Below are 23,265 nucleotides of genomic sequence, written 5' to 3' on the forward strand. Positions count from 1 at the left end.
AAGACTCTGTCTCAAAAAAAAAAAAAAAAAAAAAGAAAGAAAGAAAAAAAGAAACCAATGGAGCGGAAAATTGTCCCTGCGTTTTCAGAAGCCAATGGGATGAAAAGATTCCGCCTCTAAAGTGGCGGCGGAGCCAATGGGGTGAATCGTGTCCAGGAGCGCGCTCCAATGGGACGGCAGGGCTCGCCCGGCCGCGGGCGCAGCCAATGGCTGCCGCTCACCGGCTGCTTGACTGCCCGCCTCCGTCCGGCCGCTGAGCCGAGTGCTGGCGGGCGGGAGGTTCCCGCGGCTCCGGGAAGATGGCGGCGGCCGTGGTGCTGGCCGCCGGGTTGCGCGCCGCGCGCAGAGCCGTGGCGGTCGCGGGGCGGCGGGGGGCGCAGGTGAGAAGTAGCGTGGGGGCAAGGAGGGGGTCTCGCGGACTCTGACGCCCTCCAGGGCTGGGGCCGCGTTCCAGCTCCCGAAAGCGCGCGGGAACTCAGCCCGAGCGCCCGGCTGTGGCCGCTGCCCCTCCTGCACAAGCTCTGGGTCTATGCGGTGAGATCGAACTGGTGGCTCCGGAGAGCGAACTAGCAATGACCGCCGCCCTGCACAGTCCCGGGCGCCGAGGTCGGGACAGGGTCACCGCAGCGGCTGCTGCTTTCGCCTGCCTGAAGCCTAGCGGGCCTGGCACCTGCTCCAGGCAGCCTCCTTGGTGCCCCCTGCAGGACGTGAGCCAGTCCTCTGCCCCTATCAGACCTTTGGCCTTCTAATGAGCACTAGTGTTAACCTCTCGTTCTCCCCCACTTGCCAGAAGCGACTTAGGGATCAGAAAACATCATCCCGTCCCTTTCTCCCCCAATGTGACACACTGACTTCGGCCTTCTCCGAGTCCTTGGGAAACTGGGACTTCCCTACCTCCAATTTCCTGGGGCTGCGGGAGCTAAGGTCATTAGCTGAACTCTTACCTCCACTGATACAAGGGACGGGAGTTAAAATCCACAGTCAGGTCGGATATGACACCCAGAGGAGGGATCAGCTAGTATCAAAAAGGGCAACTGCATTAAAACCTAAATAAAACAGGCAACAAGGCTTAAAGATCAGAAAACATGAAATAAGTGGAAATGTATTAAGGTGAGAGTAAATGGAGCTTCAAGACATCTTAAGAGATAATGCAGACCACCTCTTTATTTTATGAAGCCGAGAGAAGGGATTTATTTGAGGTATAATTCTGTGCTAAAATTGGAACTGAGACCTAAATCTCCACAGTCTCATTCTGGATGCTTTCCCCTGAACAGTGCTAGATTTCATATACGTGTTAGCAGGGATCAATTGCACTGCTGAATCCTGGGTAGTAATATTGCCTGTTATCTAACCATGTGCAGTACCATCTGGCCCTACCCTTTGCTGCTTGTGCTCTGAAATTCAGGAACTTTTCCCCTGGGTAGGAACCACAAATAGGTTCTTTTTTTTTTTTTTTTTTTATTGAGACAGAGTCTCATTCTATTGCTCTGGCTAGGTGCAGTGGTGTTAGCCTAGCTCACAGCAACCTCAAACTCCTGGGCTCAAGCGAGCCTCCTGCCTCAGCCTCCTGAGTAGCTGGGACTACAGGCATGTGCCACCATGCCCAGATAATTTTTTATATGTATTTTTAGTTGTCCAGTTAATTTCTTTCTATTTTTAGTAGAGGGGGGGTCTCCCTCTTGCTCAGGCTGGTCTCAAACTCCTGAGCTCAAACAATCTGCTCGCCTCGGCCTCCCAGAGTGCTAGGATTACAGGCGTGAGCCACCGCGCCCGGCCCACAAATAGGTTCTTAGAAGGATAAAGTTAACCACTGTCAGAGCCCAGCTTCTGCCAGCCCTAAGCAAGTACATGGAAGAGTTGTTGCCAATCCCCTCCCTTGGGTGTGCGTGATCCATCTTCAGGTCCGAAGAGCTGCAGGTGCAACTGATGGGAATGAAGTGGCCAAGGCCCAGCAGGCAGCTCCTGGGGGAGCAGCCCCAACCATCTTCTCCCGGATCCTGGACAGAAGCCTCCCAGCTGACATTCTATATGAGGACCAGCAGGTGAGGTGCCCTTAGGACCCATCCCCTTAGGAATGTCATAGATACCATCCTGCCTGTTGAAGTAACATGGTGGCCTCTGGCTTGTCACTGCTTCCAGTGTCTCGTGTTCCGTGATGTGGCCCCTCAGGCTCCTGTGCACTTCCTGGTCATTCCTAAGAAGCCCATTCCTCGGATTAGCCAGGCTGAAGAAGAAGACCAGCAGGTGGGAAGAACAGGCCCAGGGTTTGGCTGGGAGAAGCTCTGAACTCAGCTATAGGTTTTGCTTCCTATGAATGAAGCCACCTACGTCCCTCTCCTCTCCCTATAGCTTCTAGGACACCTACTTCTTGTGGCCAAGAAGATAGCAAAGGCTGAGGGCCTGGGAGATGGATACCGACTTGGTGAGTGACCCGTGACCCTTGGCCCCTCACCTATGAATTCTAATTCCTACTCCTCAGTATGATCTTCATTCTTTAATCTTCACTGGGATCCTGACCCTCTAACCCCAAGCTCCATTTCAGTGATCAATGATGGGAAGCTGGGCGCACAATCTGTATATCACCTGCATATTCACGTACTTGGGGGCCGACAACTCCAGTGGCCTCCAGGTTGAACCTACAAACTGACCAAGGATCTCAGACCTGGATGCTTGGATGGGGAAGGGAAAAAGGGACTCTGTGATGCTAATAAACCTGCTCTCCCTCAATTTTGCATCCCTGTCTTAAATATACAAAGATTTATATCACAAAGAGGAAAGAAAACTGATTCAAGGTTATGATCCCCCTTGACTATGGTCTGAGTGAAAGACCCTCAGGAGGCCCAACCTGTGGTTAAAGGAGCACCTGCTGGCTGGCACTGTGGCTCACACCTATAATGCCAGTGCTTTGGGAGCCTGAGGCGGGAAGATCGCTTGAGGCCAGGAGTTTAAGACCAGCCTGGGCAACAAAACCAGACCCTATTTCTGCAAAAAATTTAAAAATTAGCAGGGCCTAGTGGTGCACACCTGTAGTCCCAGCTACTCAGGAGGCTCAGGCAGGAGGATCACTTGAGCCCAGGAATTCAAGGTTACAGTGAGCTGTTATCCACCAGTGCTCTCCAGCCAGGGTGACAGAGCGAGACCCTGTGTCTAAAAAAAAGAGAAGAAGAAAAATTAAAAAGAAGCATGTGCCAGCAGATCACCGAGTTCTCATGACAAGTGGTTTAATCTAGGTCAAGCGTCTAGGAAAGTAGGAGTATGAATGAGCCTGAATGAGTAGGAAGAAACCCAGGTCTAAGATCTGCTCAATCCTGGCCCTTATTCATAGGTCAAACCAGGTTTTAAGAGTGATTGGGGGGAGGAGGGTGGTCAATATGAGGACCTTTTATTAGAGAAGTAATCACACAGGGGGCGGGGGACAAAAAAAAGATGCTATCTTTTCACTACTCCATATGTCTCATCATTTTGCTCTTAAGCTGGTTCGTGTATTTTCATACTTAAAATTTTTTTAAAGACTACCTGCCCCCCCTTTTGAGAATGAATTTAGCAAACTAAGAGGAAGCTACTGTTGCCCCTCCACAAACACACCAAGTAGGCTATTGTCCGATGCCACAGCCCTGTGCCTGTCTCTAACACATCCACATAAAGAATCACCTCAGAAAGCCGCAAAGAATCATGCTTGGGCTTGGAGGGCGAGGGCTTGGGCCAGCGGAACTTTAAAAACCCGGCTGAGGCAGAATGGAGTCGGACTGGAAAGCGGACTTCCCAGACCGCACCAGGTTTAAGATTTCCGCCTCACGGAGGACCTGCCTCCACCTTCACCCCCCACATCCGCCCAGCTTAGTTCTGCGCAGTCTCCAGAATTGTTTGCCGTCTCTATGGCAACCCGGTAGCTGGGGTCTGAAGATGGAGACTGAATCTACGGAAGGATCGCGGTGGCGGTGAGAGCCGCAGCTCTGGCTGCCGGCATCAGGGGACGAGGCAGGTCCACGGACTTCCTCTGCTGCGCTTTTGACAACCTTGTAGCTTTTGCTTTCTTTCAGATCTGTAGACGTAGAGCCCTGCTCTGAAGGTCAGGGGTCCACTTCGGAACCGTTTCCTTCTTCAGATGGCGGTCCTAGGTCTGCTCTGGCAACCGCAACCACAGCAGCTGCAGCGGCTACATCAGCTGCTGAAGCCACTGCAGCCGTCAACACTGCCAAAGCAGGAGCATTATCTCCACAGGCCCCAGCGCCCTATTCTGAGCTCACGGAGCCCTCCTCTGATCTCAGTCTTCTTGGGGAGCCACGGGGGGGACCCAGCTTTACCCACAAAATAGGCCATGGGAGTCTTGGCTTTGAACCCACCTATGTTTCCTGTATTACTGGGGATCCCTGTACTGCAGCTGCCCTTAATTCTATCCCTAGCCTTGTTCCGGGCTCCAGCTCTGGCCCTGTTCCAGGCTCTAGCTCTGGTGCTGGCCGTGGCTCTGGTCCTGGCCAAGGCTCTGTCCCTGGCTCTGGCTCTGGTCCTAGCCCTGCCTGTGGGCCTGGTCCAGGCACTAGCCCTGGCCCTGAGCTCAGCCCCTGCACTCCTTCAAGGTTTGGAAATCTCACAGCAGATCTCATCCCTGATTATACCTGCTGGAATCACCATTGCCATTGGGAGCCTCAGAAACAACCACCCTGCGAATTTCTGCAAGTCTCAGAACCTGGTGCCCGAGGGCTATGGAAACCCTCAGAGGCTAAAGGGAAACCTAAGGTTTTCTGTGAAATGTTGCCACGGGGCCAGTGTCTCCTCCACAACTGGGAGGAAGAGGTATTAAGGTTTTGGCCTGCTCTCTTTTCTTGAAGGCTTCCCTGTTTCCTAGGGGAGGGAGTAGTTTATGATAAGGGTAAGTATCAGAAGGGATATCATAGTCACTCAACTTGGGACCCACAGAGAGCTACCAACCACCTGGATCAAGTCCCAAGCATGCAGGATGGCTCTGAGAGTTATTTCTTCCGACATGGACACCAGGGACTGCTGACCATGCAACTACAGTCACCCATGCCCTCCAGCACCACCCAGAAAGACTCATACCGGCTCCCAGGAAACCCCTATCGGCCACTTAGAGGTGTGACGCATGAGAGGGCCAGAATGAGTCCATTAGAGAAAAAAAGAGAGGAAGGAGTTTCTGGTGGGACTGTGGATTGTCTGATGGGTATAAGGGCAATAACACAAAGTTTTTCTTCCTTTTCTCAAATTTGTTACTTCAGGCCTGCTTCTTAACCAGACCCCCCTTCTGCCCTCCCATAGGGAAGCGTGAAGCCATGCTGGAGATGCTCCTGCACCACCAGATCTGGTGAGAGACTGAGGGAAAGGGAAGGGGATGGGGGAGGAGAAAAATTGGGGGAGAATGGCCTTGACACCCTTGCTGCATAGTAAAGAGGTGCAGGCAGAGCAAGAACCCACAAAGAAGCTCTTTGAGGTCGAGTCTGTGACACACCATGACTACCGAAGGGAGCTGGTGCAAGAAGGGCCTCCTGCCCCAACAAAGGTGAGAACCCATCCCACCCCACTGCACAGCTGGGCTCCAACAAACTGTGGGAAAGCAGCAGGCCCAGAGGTTGAGAGAGGGGGCTGAAGGCCAGGAGTTACTCAGTACTCTCCCTTACAGCCTCACGACTACCGCTGGGAGCAGCCTGAAACCTTCTGGATACAGAGGGCACCACAGCTACCGGTGTGTGAGAGTGTCTAGGAGCTGGCAGTAGGGAAGGGGTGTAGAAGGCGGGGTAGAGACTATTCTGTTCTGACTCTGGGAGGGTGGGATCTGTCCTCATCCTGGCACTCCTCCAGGGTGTCAGTAACATCAGGACATTGGACACACCATTCCGGAAGAACTGCAGCTTCTCAACGCCAGTACCCTTGTCTCTGGGGCAGCCTTTGCCCTATGAACCTGAGAATTATCTTTACCAATTGGGAGAAATATCTTCCCTTGCCTGTCAGGGAAGAGGGCAGGGTGGTGGAGCAGGGAGAACGACTCCTGTCTAAGGGCTGAGGGAAGTGGAATATAGCATATGGAGTCTCTTTCTGTCTGTACGAGAGGTTGGGAGGAAGTTAATTCTCTCTGTACTTGATGACAGGGCTTTACATAAAGGGTTCTCTCTCATCCTGAGACTACTAATTCAATGATTCTGTGAGTCACCGTGTCCATACCCCATATCCTTTCCTTGGGGTTATCCCTAACCCAGACTATGACACCATGACTATTTTTTTGTTGTGGTTTTATATTTGGCCAAAATATTCTGGTTTAGATACAGATATTTACAGAAGGTAAGTAGGAAGGGGACCAAGCCAGAGAGGGGCAGGTATATGTACAAGGCTGAGCTGCAGAGGGCTACAACTTCCATATTAGGTAGGTTTTCTTGGTGCATGTTTTCCATCTCATGTGAAAATGTCCATCTCCAGTGTGTGGAGAGATGGTGGCCACTGCCCACCCAGGTACCAGCAGCAGGAGATTGTCTGACTTGGGAAGAAGTGGGGTTTACAGGAGTCCAGGAGGTCCTTTCCGCTCTCCTAGGAGCCAGTAAGTTCGCATCTTTCCTTTTCCCTGGAACCAGGAGAGTAGACATAATTTGGATTCTTCTATGTTAGTCCCTTTATCTCCCTCTCTTCTCCGTGACCCCCCATGTTCACTTTCATCCTCCCTTTCCATGACCCTCTCCCCATGGCCTGCCATCACCTTCATTTCCACATCACCCCGAAGCTCTAGCTGGAAGCATCCTAGCTCATCCAAGGCATCCTTGGTGGTTGAGGAGACATGGATCTTCAGGGCTGGGGTGGGATGTGGGGTTGAAAGAAGAATCAAAGAAAAGGCAAGAGAAGAATTGGTGGTATTAGAGAGCACTTTACCCAACCAACCACCCCTATGGGAGGCTCCCAGACCTCCCAACACATGTCCACTGTAATCAAAATATGTCCAAGGATGGGGCACTTAGGAACTGTGGTCTCTCAGATTGAGAGACTTGGAGGAACTATGAAAAGAAGAAAATAGCAGGATAAATTGAGGCCCATGAGGGCTGAAGGCTAATGTCTTACCTTGACCATTAGACTCCATTCGAGAAGCAGTGTTCACTGTGTCTCCAAAAAGACAGTAGCGGGGCATCTTCAGGCCAACCACCCCAGCACAGACTGGCCCTATGAGAAGAAGCTGGTTGGGAGAGCCTGGGAAAGGTGGAGACTAGGGCTGGGTGAGAGTCAGCCTTACCAGTATGGACCCCTATGCGTAGCCTCAGCTGGTCATGGGGTCGGTGGCGGATGCGGAAGGAAGAAACTGCATCCAGTAATGCTAGGGCCATACGAGCGATTTCTGGTGCATGGCGTTGACCGTTTCGGCCTGGGAGGCCAGATACTACCATATAGGCATCCCCAATCGTCTCCACCTGATTAAGAGGAGGATTAAAAAGTCACCTCTATCTTTATCAGTGGGCATAGGGAAGAGTAGAGGAAGACAAGCTGGACACCACCATGATCATCCTGACAGCCTGGGAGGCCAGAACGTTGACTAGAAAACAAGTGCCATAGTCCTGAGAGTCTGGGGAGAAGGAGATGTCAAGGGAATCTTTAAATCCTCCTGCCCCCAACCCCAGCACCTGATGAACACTAAGTAAGCATTTGCTGAATGAATGGACACCCTGTCCGCAACAGGACATGGACAGATAGGCTCTGCTGTCAGGAAATGGGAAGCAGAAAAACAAGCTACACTGAAGAGTACAGAAGCTGGCGAGGAGGCAAGACAGGCCCCATGGAATGGGCCACACATCCCAAACTGTTGGAGAGGAGAAGGCGGGCTCTTGGTTCTGGTGATGGTACTAAAACTACACAGGAGAATGTCATTGTTTTTAGGAAATACACAGTGGAGTTTTTAGGAATATACACAAAGTATTTAGGGATAAAGGAGTAGTATGCCTGAAACTACTACTCCTTTCAAATGGTTCAGAAAATAATTATACAGATTGATTTTTAAAACTAAAGCAAATGGGGAAAATATAAACAGTTGATGAGTCTGGGTAAAGGGCTTATGGGAGTTCTTTGTTACAGAAACAGCAGAGATTGTAGAGTAAGTCTAAAGAGAAGGGACAGGAATAGATATTCATTACCTGCCATGTGCCAAACACAACGTTAGGCACTTTCCATACAGCAAATCTATTATTCCCATCTTACAGATAAAACAACTGAGGCTCAGAGAGATTCCGTTATTTACCTAAGGCCACAACAAAGCCAGTACTCAAATCCAGATCATTTTTACTCCCAAGGACATTAAAGCCAACCCTCTGCCAACTCAATGGCTTCAACAAAAAGCTTTATATATTTTTTCATATCTTGCCCCTTACCCCACTAAATCTATACCTACAACCTGTATGATTCTTCCATGTCTGGAGAGGACTGGAAAGAAAAGATAGATAAGCTATATTTATACCCCCAAGGAGACAGGAGCTAAATCTTATGAAGGTTCTGATTAGGAAAGTCTAAAGATTCCCAAGAAATTAGACTGGCATTGTACACTTATGGTGCCAGAGCCACATCTGTCTACAAAGTGCACGCCAGCACTAGGATGCTGGAGACCCTGGAGGGAAAACTGACCATGGAGAGCAGGTAAGATATGTGGGGTTCAGGGAGACTGGGTTTTAAAGGGGTCTTAATAGGAGGGCAGCCCCAGCTCTCACCTTGTAGACGTCAAAGTTGTCAATTATGGCATCAAAGCAGGTATACAGGTCATTAAGAAGTGTCACCACCTAACAGGGATGGGAAAGCAGAGGCCCTGAGACTTGTGCCCAACTTTCTAAGAATTCTTAACCCACGAGCCATCATAAGATGTGGGAACTCTTGAAAAAACCAATTTTACCTGTTGTCAGCAAAGCTCCTCCGGTTCCCTAATCCCACCCCTGCCTCTCACCCACGGCTCTCACCTGCATGGGGGTGCTCTCTGCTGACAATGCTGTGAAGCCAACGATGTCACTGAAGTAGATGGTAACGCTGTCAAAGGCCTCAGCCTGTACAGTCTCTCCTCGTTTTAACTGCTCTGCCACTGAACTAGGAAGCAAGGGTGCAGTGTGAGCCAAACTCCAAGAAAGAGGGTAGGAGGGGGAGGGAGAGGAAAGGACTATGTGGCTGCAGCAGAGATGAGGTGTAAGATGAAAGCTGAGCTTGGTGGAGGAAAAGGAAAGCTGCTGGGAAGACATTACGGTCTGGTGCAAGAGGGGTTGTGAGGGGATCCCCGCACATGGGGAGCTAAGTGTCTCAAGTTGGGATTGTTTTACATACACTTGCTGAAGCAAGGGCATGGTAGAGCAGTGTCCTAAGAAGAAGGGAAGTCAGAAAGAAGGCAGCACAGCTGATGTGGAGAAAGAATGGAAGCATGTAGTCTACATCGGGCAGGCTCACTGTGGCAAGCACGGTTCTGAGGGTCGGAAGTGAGTTCTCAGGAGCCTGATGAGGCATAACCCGACAGAGCAGAATCCCAAAGGAATATTGAGGAAGGGGAAAAGGTCTCACTGGGGTAGGATTTGGTAGAGCAGAGCCTCAGCCTTGCGTTTCTCCTCCAGATAGGCTTGTGTGCGTTCCTCCACCAGCTTCTCCAGGTTATTGGCATACTGTTCCATGCGCAGCAGGAGGTTGTCCAGTATGCTGGTGCCACCCTCCCTGGGGGAGGCCAGGATATGGCACCTGCTGCAAGATTCTCAAGACTCCCAGGACTTCCTGCCCAACCCAACCTCTGGCCCCACCAGCCCCACTTCATCCACTGAAGACTGATGAGGCTTCTATCCCTGGGGAGCCCCTTCCCCTTAGTGCCCTCTCACTTGTTAAAGCGGCGGATGAAACCCTTAATCTGTCCAAAGTCTGGCCTCTCAGCTGGGTCCTGGGCCCAACATCGCTCCATCAGCAAAACTAGCTCTTCATTCAGTTGGGTCCGGTCAATGGTTGGCCGGAAATATGGCCGCTGACCATTGCGGACCTTCTGGACAATCTCTGAGGGTGATAAAAGGTTTGGATGAAGAACAGGGTTCCCCCAGGAAGAAGCAGCTGTGGGTAGTGGATTGACTCTCACCTTTGGGGCTGAGGTCCAGGCCCTCCAAGTAGAAAGGACCACTGCGAAGTGCTATCTCCTGTAGGATGATCCCAAAGCTATAGACGTCAGCTTTCTGCATGCCTGTGGTTGGCAAGGAGTTCTCACTGAGCAATTCTGGGGCAGTCCACAGCTTCTCTGAAAAGAGGGAACAGGCTGGCCAGGTCTCCAAAATAGGGTACCCCCAAGCCCACCTGGGCTCATTCCCACATTACTGTCAACTCCATCTCCCTCTCCCACCCTCCCTAGGTGGAAATGGATCAGGGGCAGAGGAGCAATATAAAAGTGGGTTGTCGAGTAGGCCTCACTGGCATAGAGGGCGTGGCTGTCCTCTGGTTCAGCAGTTGATCGGAAGCTGGCCAGGCCATAGTCTGTGATTTTGAGCACAAAACGACTATCCACCACACAATTGGAGGACTTGAGACTCCCATGGGATGAAATAATGCTGTTGTGGAGAAAGGCCATACCCTGCAGGATATAGATCAAGTTATGGGACTGGATCATATCTGGCTTAGAATACCCGCTCTGTCCATGAAATGGGTACTGGCTAGCTAGCTAAAGATCTTGGGACCATTACAACAATAAGGTGATTTTGGAAGGCATCTTTTGCAGTTTCTATCCAAGGAAGCAGACTAGGACAGTAATCCCTTCCTGATACACAGGTACCAGGGATGGGAAAAATGTTTAAGAGGAGGGATAAGAGGAGCTACCAGTTATTACCTGAAAAGGGCGGTCAATCTTCTGAGAAGTGAAGGGAACAGAACTTGCATGAGCTCTAAGAAAGATATGACCCCCATGGTGGCCTCAAATGCCTGGCCACTGATTATGAAGAGACATGGCTTAAGACCCAAGTATCTCGAGTAGCTAGAGGAACCAAGGAAGACTAACCAGTTGTATACTTTAATGCATAACCATGTGTAGGTGAGCAAGTCAAAGCGGAGGGGGAATGTGATCTACTAGAGGGGACGCTGGACCAGAGAAAAAGTGCAGAAAACAGCAAATTAAAAAAACCTGGAAAATGGGCCGGGCACAGTGGCTCACGTCTGTAATCCTAGCTCTCTGGGAGGCCGAGGCGGGCGGATTGTTTGAGCTCAGGAGTTCGAAACCAGCCTGAGCAAGAGCAAGACCCCCGTCTCTACTAAAATTAGAAAGAAATTAATAGGACAACTAAAAATATATAGAAAAAATTAGCCGGGCATGGTGGCGCATGCCTGTAGTCCCAGCCACTCAGGAGGCTGAGGCAGGAGGATTGCTTGAGCCCAGGAGTTTGAGGTTGCTGTGAGCTAGGATGACGCCACGGCACTCTAGCCCGAGCAACAGAGCAAGACTCTGTCTCAAAAAAAAAAAAAAAACCTGGAAAATGGACAAAAGTAAGCAACAACTGCTAAGCCAATATAGAAGCCTGAAACTACTGGCCCCATGGGGCTTTTGCCTCTGAGGAACTATAAGATAGGTCTTAAGAGGACAGAACAGTGCTTTCCAAAATGAAGCCCCAGGAGCCCACCCAAGTCAGTTCAGGTAGGACAGAAAAGGATACAAAGTTCAGTATCCTAACCAAAAACACCTGTCTAAATGTTTAGCTCCGGACTTAATTCATAATTCTAGTCTCTGTGAACTCTTCCTTTTTATTCCTTTTGTTATTAAGAAAACCTTTGGGAATCTCCAAATTTGTGAATTGTGTGGAAACTGTACAAAGGATGCCTTCCAAAATCACAGAAATGATTAGGCTTCTGGCTTTGTTGTAAATCACTTTTCCAACATTGTTCTCTCAAGAGTCATGTTTTTCTTATATTTATCACAACACCTTTACTTAACTACTACATTGACTTTGCCCAATATTTTATCTCTCATTTAATGGCAAAGTTTCACCAAAAAAATTTTTAAATAACTGAATGAGAATTTAGCAGAAAACCAAAGCCAGCTCTAGGTATGGTGCAGGGTGATGCACTGGGCTTGCTCACTGGCTGTGAGACTTGCTTCCAAACCCCTGTCCAACCAGGCAAGATTCAGTTTTATGATCCACAAATCTATGGATCTCTGGCTCATTTGAAAATAGCTGAAACCGAGTATATTGGAAGATACCAAAGGTTTTGTACAATCTTCCTTGGTTTCTCTTAGTTTTGCTTGTAAATGTTCCTGTTTAAACTTCAGTTTTCTGAACAAAAAAGCAGACATGCCAAATATTGGTCAGAGGGTAAAATAATGAGAGGAAAAACAGGAGATAAATATGTTTGGAGACTCCACTCATTTTTTTCCTGCTAAGGGATTTTAATATGAGCTCTTGGAGGTAAAAGAGATGATGGAAAGAGATCTGAGATGTCTAGGGCAGGAAGACAAAAGTTCTCTATGGTTACAGGACTCCTATGGCAGATAAAACTTACTCCCCCCCAATTATAAACTGCAGATCCCTTGTTTACCCATTATTACCCAACCATAGGAATAAGGGGAGATGGAGAGAACGGGACTTTCAGAGGACTAGAAAGAAAGAAATCACAAGCAAAGACAGAATAACAGAGGCATTTTAAAGTGGTGAACTCTTAAGGAGGGGAAGACTCACCTTAACAAGGTCATTAATGAGTGAATAACGAAACATCCAATCCAAGTTGATGCTGTCATTTTCTAGAATATCCTGGTAAGTGACATAGAATAGATCGTCTGTCCTAGTCCCACTAGCTGCCACCTGGCATAGAGTCAATGTAACTTTGGGCCTATCCTCCCCACCCCTGCAATAATCTGCACCTGTCCCTCACCTGTAAACTCCCACGAGGACAATACTCAGTGATGATGCAAATGTTGGGGGGATCTATGCAGGCTCCAATGAAGCGAGTGAGATGGTTGAACTGAACATCTCTCATCTAGCAGAAAATGGGAACGACAAGAGAATCAAAAGAGTTAAAAATGAGATACAGAAACCTACAACTACATAAGAGGACTTTTAGTTGCACCTACAACTTAAAATCATCTATAAATAATCCCCTTGCCCTCCTAGGCAATTTTACTATTCTATAGTCTTTCCCTCTCCTCTGCCCCATCTCTGTTCACCCCTCACCCTCAATCCATACCCCATCACGTACATGTTTGAGTTCAAACAGAACCTGTCGGGTCAGCTCAATGCGCTTCTTATTCACATGTTTGATGGCGACAACATTTCCCTGATGGTAGGAGTGAAAGGGGAAAGGAAAATGAACATCAGAAGAAGTTTCTGCATGCGAGGAAATACTGGAGAACTGTGGAAGCATCCAGGAGCTCAGTGGGGCATAGAGGGGGTTGCTGAGGGGCAGAGGTTCAGGGGCAGAGCTGGCAGATGGGGATGAGACAGGATGAAATGGTGGGGACCAGAACAAGCAGATGACTGTTCACCTTGAAGTGACCGGTGTTGGCAAAGATCTGGTATTTCCCATGGGCTGTCATGAGCGAGCCGTAACTGGATCCCCGCTGGGGCCAAGGGCAACATGGAGGCGGAAGGATGAAAGGAACATTAGATGATGGTGGTAGTGCAGGGGCTATCATTACAGGCCAATGTGCTGGGAAAGGTCCAGGGTAAGAAAGGACAGGAACTCAGAGGGAGGCAGGGGGACAGCTGAGACAAGGGCTCACCAGTGACAGTGTGAGGCGACTGCCTGCACCTTTATGATAACGCTCTGAGTTGCCAAACTGCAGTTCTTCCCAGCGAATGCGCCACAACATGCTGGCCAGCTCCTTCTCCAGCATCAGTTTTCTGTAAGGACTGTACACCTTAGTTGACTGGCAAGCCCAATCCTGCCACCCTCAAGCCAACAGTGGGATTGCAAGGGCTTCCCTGCAGCTCCTGAAGCTGCACTTGTTACACCAGAGAGACAGGACTGGAAGATAAGGATGCATTCTCTACACATTTGGCATGTGCCCTAGTTCACTTACAAAGACAGAGGGTGGAGGTGAAAGTTCTTTCTTAAAATGGGACAGTCATGGAAAATTCACCTTTGACCTTAACCCTACTCAAAAACACTAGTTAGTATATCCAGTCTAGAAGCCAAAGTGAAGCAAACACCTTGGCTAAAAGACAGCCAAAGAGAAAGGCTAGAGAGGAAGATGCCGTTAGAGCTAAGAGATAACCACTAAATTAAGAGACCTGCTACCCCTACCCCATGTTATAGGGCCTCAGCCAGAGGCTGTGTGGCAATGGGGAGGTGGAGAGGAGGTCAGTGGAAAGCCCACAACTCACCGGAAAATTAGGAAGCTGGAAACACCAAACATGATGAAGGTGATTCCTGTGCCCAGAGCCACAATTGCCAGGGTTGAAAGTGGAGCTGAAGGGGAGAGAGAGACCCTGAGAAAGACTGTAGGGGGCCTGTAAGACTGAGGAGGGAGTAATAGGTCTTGAGGGTGAGAAGGAGGGAGGGGTGAAGATGTAAAGGTAAAAACATGACTAAGAGTGGGGGTGAGTGAGGGGCAGAGACTGGAGAGTGAGGGAGGAAGGACTGCTCCCAGTCCCTGCACACACCCACTTTTATCACAGGATGGGTCGTCCAAGTCAAAGGCACAGGGGGGATTGTCCAAGGGGGGGGCCCCCTTCACCCAGGGAATAGGCCGTCCCGTCCACCAAATCTGCTTCTCGGCTCCTGAGTAGTGGGCTGCAGGCTGTGAGGAAGCAGAAAACTGGGCCCACAGGCCTGCTCCCACCTGTCTCCCCCGAGACCCCAGCTGTTTTGCTGCTTTTCTCCCCAACCTACCACCCAGCCGGGATGCAGCTCTGGCAGAGAAAATAAGTCCCTTCTCTAGTACCTTTGATTCTGCCCCCACCGAACCCTTGAAAGCTGGATTTTGCTGGGCCACACTCTCTTCCCTGCCTCCTCCCCCATCACCTGAAAGTCCCCAGAATCCAGGTCTCCCATGGCCCACAGGACAAAATCAGTCTCCCGGTCATTGTTCTTGTCCATAACAACCAGTCCAGTTACACCTAAGACAGAAAAGAGCACCCCTTGCTTTGAGGTCTACCCTGGGCTCTTCTCCTAGCCCCCCCAGCCCCTCCAGCTACCTCAGCCTGACCCCGCCCCCGTTCTTGAGGTGTGCACACTTCTGCCATGTCCGCTGACCCCTACTAACTCTCCCTGCTGGCCCTGGCATTGCCTCTTCTGCCCACTCCACTCCTGAGCCTGACATCTGCCCCCTTCATTACCGTGGTATCTTCGTCCCTGCATCTTCTCCACAATTCGCAGTCCATCTTCTCGGGTGCCTCCTTCCTGTATTGTCTCGTTCAGGACTTCAGCATATAGCAGGATCCCATCATAGAAGCAGCCAGCGATGAGGTTCATCTGGGGGTGGCAATTTCGCAGTGCTCTCCAGACGTCCTCAAGGCCCCTTCCCCAGCCCCCTTTCCCCATCTCTAGGGCCTCCGTCTACCTCTCCTCTCTGCTGGTTTACTTTCTTCCCTCCTGTGATTCCCAAAGTGCCATCCCTACCTAGCTGCTCTTTAGGGCAGAAGGGAATACCCTGGATGGCAGCTGTCAGCCTCCAGAGTGGTACCCTTCCTCAAAGCCTGGCCTGACATGAGGGGAGAGAGAGGTCTACTCACCAGGGAGGGGGCCAGCTCCACACCAAAATCTTCCCGGGCTCTTATCAGCAGACGATTCTGGAATTCCTGATACTCAGGATTTGGTGGTTCTCGATATGTGATCACCAATACAGTCTGTACCAGCAGCACATGGGGAAGAGTGAACGGGATTCAAGACAGGCATTAGGAAAAGAGAGGAGGCAGGATAGGGGAATTTGGTAAAATATACATGATGTAAAATATACACAGGTGAGTGTGAAGGCTGAAAGGGGCACTAAACTGCACGTGTGTGTGTGTGTGTGTGTGTGTGTGTGTGTGTGTGTCTGTGTTTAATACCTCTGGGGAGAGGGAGTGGCACTCCTCCTGAAAGGCAGACAGGGCTGGTTCTCAGAAGGTGCAGACGGGGAAATAACAGAATAACGGATGAAGCCAAGTCCATCCCCGAACCCAGCCCATCATCTCCCTGAACTCCCTGGCACCACCAGCCCTCCACCAGGCCGCCACGGCTCTCACAGCTCCTCTGTCCCATCCTTTCTGGGTACCTGTTCACTATCAAGGACAACACTCATCAACAGCTCCTCTCTGAGGTGTCACCACTGTTAATATTACCAGTAAAATGTTGACATGTTCGTTTGGGCCACTTGAACACAGTGCCTCCATCCAGCGAATTAAGGAGACTGCAGGCCCTATGACAACCGGGGAAATACTCAGACAGGGATTTTACTGGTGAAAAGCGATGAGCTCATTCATTTAACACGTGTGGAACAGCTACCATAGCAGCACTGTCCTGCTTACTAAGTAACAGGCATGTGTCACAAACAGTGTCACATCCCCACACACATTTTATAGATAAGTAAATGACACATGGGGTCCAGCCACGCACTCATCTCACTGGTGCACGCGTCAGCGTGTGCCTGTCTCCCAAAGTGCCTGCCCAGCTCCTACTGGCCACATATGTCTCCCCTGCCTTAGCTGCTGGACCTCCCAGCTTCTGCCTCTGCCTCAGGCCACACAGTCGCTGAGACCAGCCTCTGCTTGGACAAGAAACTGGCATCACAACTTCAGGTAAAGACTTCAGTTCAGTATGTTCTATGACACATGACTGTGAAATGATAGATTGAAGTCTAGCCATTTCTGTCAGTTTTGCTCATTCTTATCATAGAAAGTAATGCGGACCCATGGAGATAAACTGTACTAGATACATCACATATGATCTCTTGTATATCAATTCATTCCAGGTAGGAAATAATGAAGTCAATTTCTAAAATGCATTCATTATATTAGACTGGAGTTTGCTTCAAGATGTAATTATTCTTACTAGAGCATTTGGATGCCCGATTCTAATATTCTCCCACTCTCAGGCAAAACAGAAAAGGAGAGGGGGACTGAGGAAAGGGTTGGAAGGGTTCATGCAGTAGCACCTGTTCCAAGAATAAAAGAAAAATAGAGAGGTAGGACACTGCTGACAACAATGTAAAAAGTCAGCAAAGAGCTGAAAAAGATCAGGTTGAACACAACTTATATTTTGATAAAGACTGATGGTAGGTTTTTTGGCACTTTTTTAAACACTTCGTAATTCTCTACGTTGGTTGGTTTGCTAGGCTAGCAGATATCAAAGGTTTTGGTCTCGGAATCCCTTTACACTCTTAAAAATTATTGAAGACCTCAAAGAATTTTGGTTTATGTGGATTATATCTATTGCTATCTACCATCCTAGAAATTAAAACTGATAAATTTTGGAAACACAAGAATACACAAACATGCCTTCATAGCTGTTGGAGTGATGACATCATCACACATCATGTGGCATCTGGAAAACTCCACTGCACAGTTACAGAAGAACAGGAATGACAAAAGCAGATAACATCTTAGTACTATTTTTTAAAATAGCTTTAACCTTATGGTCCCCCTAAAAAGATTTCAGGGGCCTCCAGGATCCTAAGACCACACTTTGAAAACCGCTACGCTAGCCTGTTTTTGCTGTGGTTACTAGCTACAGTACAAAAAAATTGAAAACCTCCAAACAGTTTCTGTGCTTGCTCAGGGGCTAGAGAGAAGGTGACAGTAGGTATCGTGTCCCATTTCATAGTGGACCCTTGGTAGAAAAAAAACAAGCAAAGGCTGCCAAAAATGGGTGCAGCGGTGGGTGGAAGCCAGGAATGTACCTACAAACTGTGTACTGGCAGGAGCGCCTGTCTCTGCCTGTGGGCCCACCCACTCTGAGACCTGCTCCGGCCACAGCAGGAGGTGCTGGCAACAGTGGCCTAAACAGACAACTAATGGTCTCCAAGAAGAGAGTCTGCCTGACACAGCCCTTCGGTTAGTGCTTTCTTCCATTCTTGCTGGTGGTGTTTCCTACCTGTAACCCAATCTCATGCTGGTCACCTAGGTTGTGACCTCTGCCTGGGTTTCTTACCCTGTAGTTTCTAACCTTCAATTGCCCAGTCTGGGCCTCTGGATCCTCAGAGCCTGGTCATTTGCTTACTTAGTTCCACTCTATCTGTTTTTCTTCCCTGTCCTGGTTGATCACTTGGTTTACACTACCTGCCAGCTCTACTCCTGTCTAGACGAATTCCTAGAATTCCTGGTCCTATCCCCACTCTCCCCAACACACAGCTTAATTGAATTTAACAAATATGTATTAAATGCCTACTATATGCTAGACATGTGGAATACAAAGATGAACATGATCCCTGCCCTTTAGCAGCTACGGTTGAATGAGAGAGGAAAATTCTATCAACATACTTGATGTCAGAGCCCTCACACCCCAGTAGCTGGTATCCAGCATGAGCTGGGACCTTTTCCTTGAGCATGACACCTTCCTGGGAAAGCTTTGGGCAGCTGCGTCAAAGCCTCCTCACCTGTCCTGCCACCTTTTCTAGGCTGGCCTGGTCTGGAACCCCAGAAGGCCAAGTATCTCTGGGAGAAGGGCTCTTTGCTCTTTCATCCTTGGCTGGAACTGACCACCCAACTTCCCTCAGCCTCCACCCTGCGTCAGCATTGGGAAAGGATGAGTGTAGCTTTGCGAGGGGACACCTCATCACCTCTCATCCCCACCCCATCAAAAGCCTTGGTTTGCCCCTCAGCATATTCCTGACTGCCTAGTTCCCTTCTCTTGTGTTGTAGCAAAATCTCCCTCTTTATTTTTCTAAAGTGAGGGGGGACTGAGAGTTATTGATATAATTGATTGTTGGCTAACTAGATCCCTCTTCCCCCTATCCGAAATACCAGGGACCCTCGCTGGCAGGAATTCTCAGAGAAGAAAGAGAGGCTTTTCTTCCACAAAAAGAATACAGCCCGGCACTTTGGGAAGCCAAGGCGGGAGGATCTCTTGAGGCCAGGAGTTTGAGACCAGCCTGGGCAACATAGTGAGATTCTCTCTAAAAAAATTTTTTAAAAATTAGCCAGGTGTGGTTATGTGCACCTGTAGTCCCAGCTACTCAAGAGACTGAGGTGGGAGCATTGCTTGAGCCCAAGAGTTCAAGGCTGCAGTGAGCTATGATTGCACCACTGCACTCCAATGTAGGTGACAGAGTGAGAGCCTATCCTAAAAAAAGAAAAAAAAAGAACACAGGCCAGAAGGTTATGGAGTCCTCCCATCTGGGAGGGTCACAGATCTTCCCCGACCACAGTAGCTAAAGTACAAGCCCCTTGTTATTCTCTTCTACCACTCTACTCTTCTCTATTCTTTTCCTTCTTTTTTCTTTTTAAGTAACACTTACCACAATATGTTTCTATATTTGTACTTTTTTCTTATTTGTTCGTCTGTCTATCCTACTAAATGTAAACTCCAAAAAGGCAGGGACTATACCTGTTATGTTCACCATACACCAGTACCTAGCACAGTGACTGGGACGTAATAGGTGCCCAGTAAATACTAATGGAATGAATCAGTCTTTAAACAAATCAACACTGACTAAATAATATGGTTAGTTCTATGGTAGACAGAGTGAAGCACAATAGTAGGAAACTCAGTCCCACCTGGGGATTCAGGGATTGTTTCCTAGAAGGGAAAATAACTGGTCTGTCTTAAAGAATATGGAAGCATTATGCAGATAGACAAAGGGGAGAAGGTTGCTTTAGGAGAAAGTTACAGCATAAACAAAACCTGTCCCACTGCCCAGGTTCAAGTGTGACGGTCACAGACTCATACTCAAGCATGCAAACAGACATGTCATTCACAGCCAGACACACACTCGTCAGTTACAACCAAATATATAATCACAGCCACATAAAACCTTACTCATTGGAGAAGAATGGCCACCCAGGTCCAGCTCTTATACATGTCTACTTAGAACCAAAGAATCTCAGGGTTTAAAGGGCTTTAAGGTTATCCCATAAGCTACCTCTTTTTGGAAAAAAGGAGAGATGAGGGTAAATAAGTAGGAAACGCTATGTACTACGAGTTAGTGAAAAAGTGGTGGGGAATCAGGGAATGATTCATGGGTATGATTTTGAGAGGCAGAGGTTTGGGGTGAGGGAAGATAGAGCACGCCAGACAACGGAGAAAGAGCACAAAAGCATGGGGACAGGAAGGCCCAGGGGTGGGGGTTTGAGAGAGGGCTAGTGGGCTGCAGTACGCAGCATGAGGGCACTAGGAGGTGAGACTGGAAAAGCGGGTTCAGAACAGCCTGCAGAAGGTCTTAAACGTCATGACAAGGAGTCAGGATTTTATTCTGTAGGCAACAAGTCATTGAAAGTTTTGAGCAAAGGAGTGAAATGAACAGAGTCACGCCAACCTTCCCCACAAATTTTCTTAAATCCATTTCTTTCCATTCCTGCTATTATCACCCTAGTTCAAGACATACCACAGCACTCCTTTCTAACCTGTTACAGTTGGTCTCACTGCCTCTGGTCTCGCCTTCTTCTAATCCAACCTGAATTCTGTCACTACTGTGTATTCATCTTCACAGAAATATTTCCAGGACTCCAAAATTCAAGTCCTAGTGTCTTAGGGTTTAGGGCTGCCCTTAATCTGATTATACCTTTGCAACTTTATTTCCTATATCTGTTTTAAGTAAACCTTTTTTCTTGTCAGGTCAGTATCTTCTTGGTCTCTCCAACGTGCCCATTCCTGTCTTTTTTTCTTTTTCTTTTTTTTTTTGCTCAGGCTGCCTGGATGCCCTCTCCCTCTCTGACTATGAATATGACATGTATCTTTAAAGTTTCTCTTGCTTTATAAAAGCCTTCCTTAAACCCAGCCCACATTGGCTCTTCCTCCTCTGAACCACTTAAGTTCTCAGTGTCTGTTGCAGGACATGTGATCATATCCTTTCTTGACCTTTATCTAACTATACCATAATTATGCCTTGCCTTTCCAGAAAGGTGGAAGCCCACCCAGGGACTAGGATCAGATCATTTCCTTAACTCTCCTCCCTACAGTATAGCCTAATACTGGCACTTAGGAAAGTCAGTGTTACTAGCATCTTTGGAGGTAGCCAAAGTCCATCTTGGCAGCAGACTCACTAAGAGTCACCACGGTGGGGAAGTAAGAAAGAGTGATACTAGACATGGAAAGCCTCTGTTCATTTCACTCCTGTAGCTCACAGTTTTTGGGGTTTCTGTGGGGCCTTGTGAGAGACAGTGGAATCTCCAACGAACCACTTCTTCCCCCTCCTCCTTCAGATTTGGCTCAAATGATACCTGAAAGGCCTCTCTGAGGGCCTGGGCCTGTTCCTGGGTGCGATTGTCCTGCCAGGGCCGGCCTGTAGAGCGTGTGGGGCCCGCACGGAGACTCTCCCCAAAGACATCCAGGTAAAAGAAGACATAATCCCCATTGGTCAGATTCTCCCTCTGAGCCTGAAGCAGGATCTCATGCAGCATCTCCAGAGGGCCGCAGATGTACACAACTGGGAGCAGGTACATGACAGAGCACCTGAGAAAGCATCCAAATCCCCCACAGCCCCCTCTCTCGATCATCTGCATGTCCCTCTTTATCAAGAAAGAGAGTGCCCTAATTTATCAACCACCCAGCAGATGCTCCCCAGCCCTCTCCCTTGAAATCCATATCATCAGTACCCTGAGGCCATATGGACCATCTGGCAGGAGTCAGAGCCTGATTCCAGATCCCAGAGGAAGGGAGCTGTCACTCTCAAGTCCCTCCCTCCCCCAGAGCCCTGCTCGCTGCTCCTCATTCAGCCCTCCTCAACCCCCACCCAACTCTTTCCTGCCCTTTCCCTGAGCTCAAAGACATTGGTTGCTCAGAATTTCTCGGCGTGAGCTCTACTTCTTTTTCCACCAAATCCGCTGAGCCGTGAGCCCCTTTATGGAGTCCTCGCTATTTTTACACCACTGAGGGGTCTTGGTGCCCAGTCTGGGGGGCAGATCTGCTCACAGGTGCACATTTCAGAGTGGCCATCAAGACATTTACTCCTCCAGGGCACTCACATTGCTCCCCAAACTCAATATCCCCCCCATATTCCCCCATATTTCCCCCATACAAGCTTCACCTTCCGTGCTCTCTTCTTCCTTGTTCACACCTGCCTAGGCCATCCACAAGCTACCCCCTTAAAGCCCTGGCCCCCTCACAGGTGCTCTGTCCACATGTGCTTCTTGATCCCAACCACCACACATAGCTCCTCAATGCCTGGCTCCAGGGACACTGGGACCCTCCTCCCATGACCCTAAAATAGCCCCGGGCCACACTCACTGCGCCCGTTGGCCCGGATGAAGTGGGTGGCCTGCTCAGGGCCCCCTGGCTCTCGGGCATACACCTGGTGCTGCACACTGAGGTTGCTGCCCTGCAGGGCCTCAAAGACGCCCTCGATGGTGAAGTAGTGAGGCCGGTCATCTGTGCGAGCATCCAGATACAGCAAGGCAGCACGGGCAGTCCAATTGAAGTGCCCGTGTAGTGTCACTACAAACTCACCCAGCTTGGGAGCAGAGGGGCCAGTGCGAACCAGGGTACGATAATGCTCATTCTTAGCTGCAAAACCAGAGGCCACAGCGCCCGCAGTCAGCAGGGGAAGGCGCCAATGTGAGGCAAAGCGGGCCACAGAGGCAGCAGGGTACACGCAACCAGGGCCCAGCAGAAGGTCAGGGTCATGGTACAGCTTGAGGTCCACAGCGCGCAGCGGTGCCAGGTACTCAGAGCAGGCGCCATCTAGTTCAGAGCTGACAAACCGCAGGTCCACGGGCAGTGCCCGGCCCAGCGCCTCCACAGCTAGTGCCACAGCAGGACCGACCCGTGGCCAGGCCCAGGCATAGCTCAGGTTGTGTTCTGGCAGCACCACCGCCAGCGTCAGGTTCCGCGCCCCGGGAGGACGTACCCCACCTGCCAGGGCTGCCACCAACAGCAGGAGTGATGGCAGTGCCATGGGGATAAACAGCAACCCCACTGCCCCCAGAACCGGGGGCTGCTCTGGCCTGCAGGGGAGGCACAAGCACCACCCAACCTGGAGCCTGGGGAGGAGGGCCAGGGAGAGTGTAGGGGTAAGCTAAGTAGGCTGGGATACAGAAAGTGCTGGGGACCAGGGAGAGGAGGAGGAGATGGGAGGACGCCTGGTGGGTAAGGAGTGGGCTACCAGCCTAGGACAAGGACTGCAGACTGAGAGCAGGGTGGCAGGAGAAGGGAGGGACCAAGGGGGCCTGCGCCGTGATGGGGACAGTGAGAGGTGAAGTAGCCTGATGAATCCAAAGCTTAGAAGGAAAA

At 49.7% G+C, this 23,265-nt stretch overlaps 3 protein-coding genes across 4 annotated transcripts; 2 read left to right on the forward strand and 1 right to left on the reverse strand.

Moving 5' to 3' along the window:
• Positions 1-158: 158 nt before the first annotated feature.
• HINT2 (histidine triad nucleotide binding protein 2) lies at positions 159-2,727 on the forward strand. Of its 2 annotated transcripts, none has more exons than XM_012656033.1 (5): positions 159-380; positions 1,902-2,042; positions 2,140-2,244; positions 2,350-2,422; positions 2,543-2,724. In XM_012656033.1, exons 1-5 carry the CDS (start codon positions 300-302, stop codon positions 2,632-2,634), a joined length of 492 nt encoding a protein of 163 aa, XP_012511487.1. In that variant the 5' UTR covers positions 159-299; the 3' UTR covers positions 2,635-2,724. The 2 variants fall into 2 exon arrangements, with proteins under 2 accessions (XP_012511487.1, XP_012511491.1); XM_012656037.1 differs by having other exon boundaries at positions 244-380; positions 2,532-2,727.
• A 1,176-nt stretch (positions 2,728-3,903) lies between these two features.
• On the forward strand, positions 3,904-6,033 carry SPAG8 (sperm associated antigen 8). Its single transcript, XM_012657153.1, has 7 exons — positions 3,904-3,938; positions 4,041-4,794; positions 4,918-5,092; positions 5,275-5,320; positions 5,401-5,515; positions 5,636-5,698; positions 5,815-6,033. Exons 1-7 carry the CDS (start codon positions 3,904-3,906, stop codon positions 6,007-6,009), a joined length of 1,383 nt encoding a protein of 460 aa, XP_012512607.1. The 3' UTR covers positions 6,010-6,033.
• A 180-nt stretch (positions 6,034-6,213) lies between these two features.
• NPR2 (natriuretic peptide receptor 2) lies at positions 6,214-23,220 on the reverse strand. The gene is made up of 22 exons (XM_012657144.1): positions 22,264-23,220; positions 21,258-21,463; positions 15,636-15,749; positions 15,240-15,375; positions 14,926-15,020; positions 14,569-14,701; positions 14,286-14,370; positions 13,682-13,802; positions 13,445-13,519; positions 13,159-13,236; positions 12,835-12,939; positions 12,642-12,713; positions 10,393-10,552; positions 10,067-10,222; positions 9,819-9,987; positions 9,514-9,660; positions 8,928-9,051; positions 8,685-8,753; positions 7,226-7,400; positions 7,057-7,155; positions 6,701-6,792; positions 6,214-6,568 (listed from the first exon to the last, which is right to left on the reverse strand). Exons 1-22 carry the CDS (start codon positions 22,928-22,930, stop codon positions 6,503-6,505), a joined length of 3,144 nt encoding a protein of 1,047 aa, XP_012512598.1. The 5' UTR covers positions 22,931-23,220; the 3' UTR covers positions 6,214-6,502.
• Positions 23,221-23,265: the final 45 nt, after the last annotated feature.

The sequence above is a fragment of the Propithecus coquereli genome, unplaced genomic scaffold, assembly GCF_000956105.1.
Source record: "Propithecus coquereli isolate 6110/MARCELLA unplaced genomic scaffold, Pcoq_1.0 Scaffold114, whole genome shotgun sequence".
NCBI lineage: Eukaryota > Metazoa > Chordata > Mammalia > Primates > Indriidae > Propithecus > Propithecus coquereli.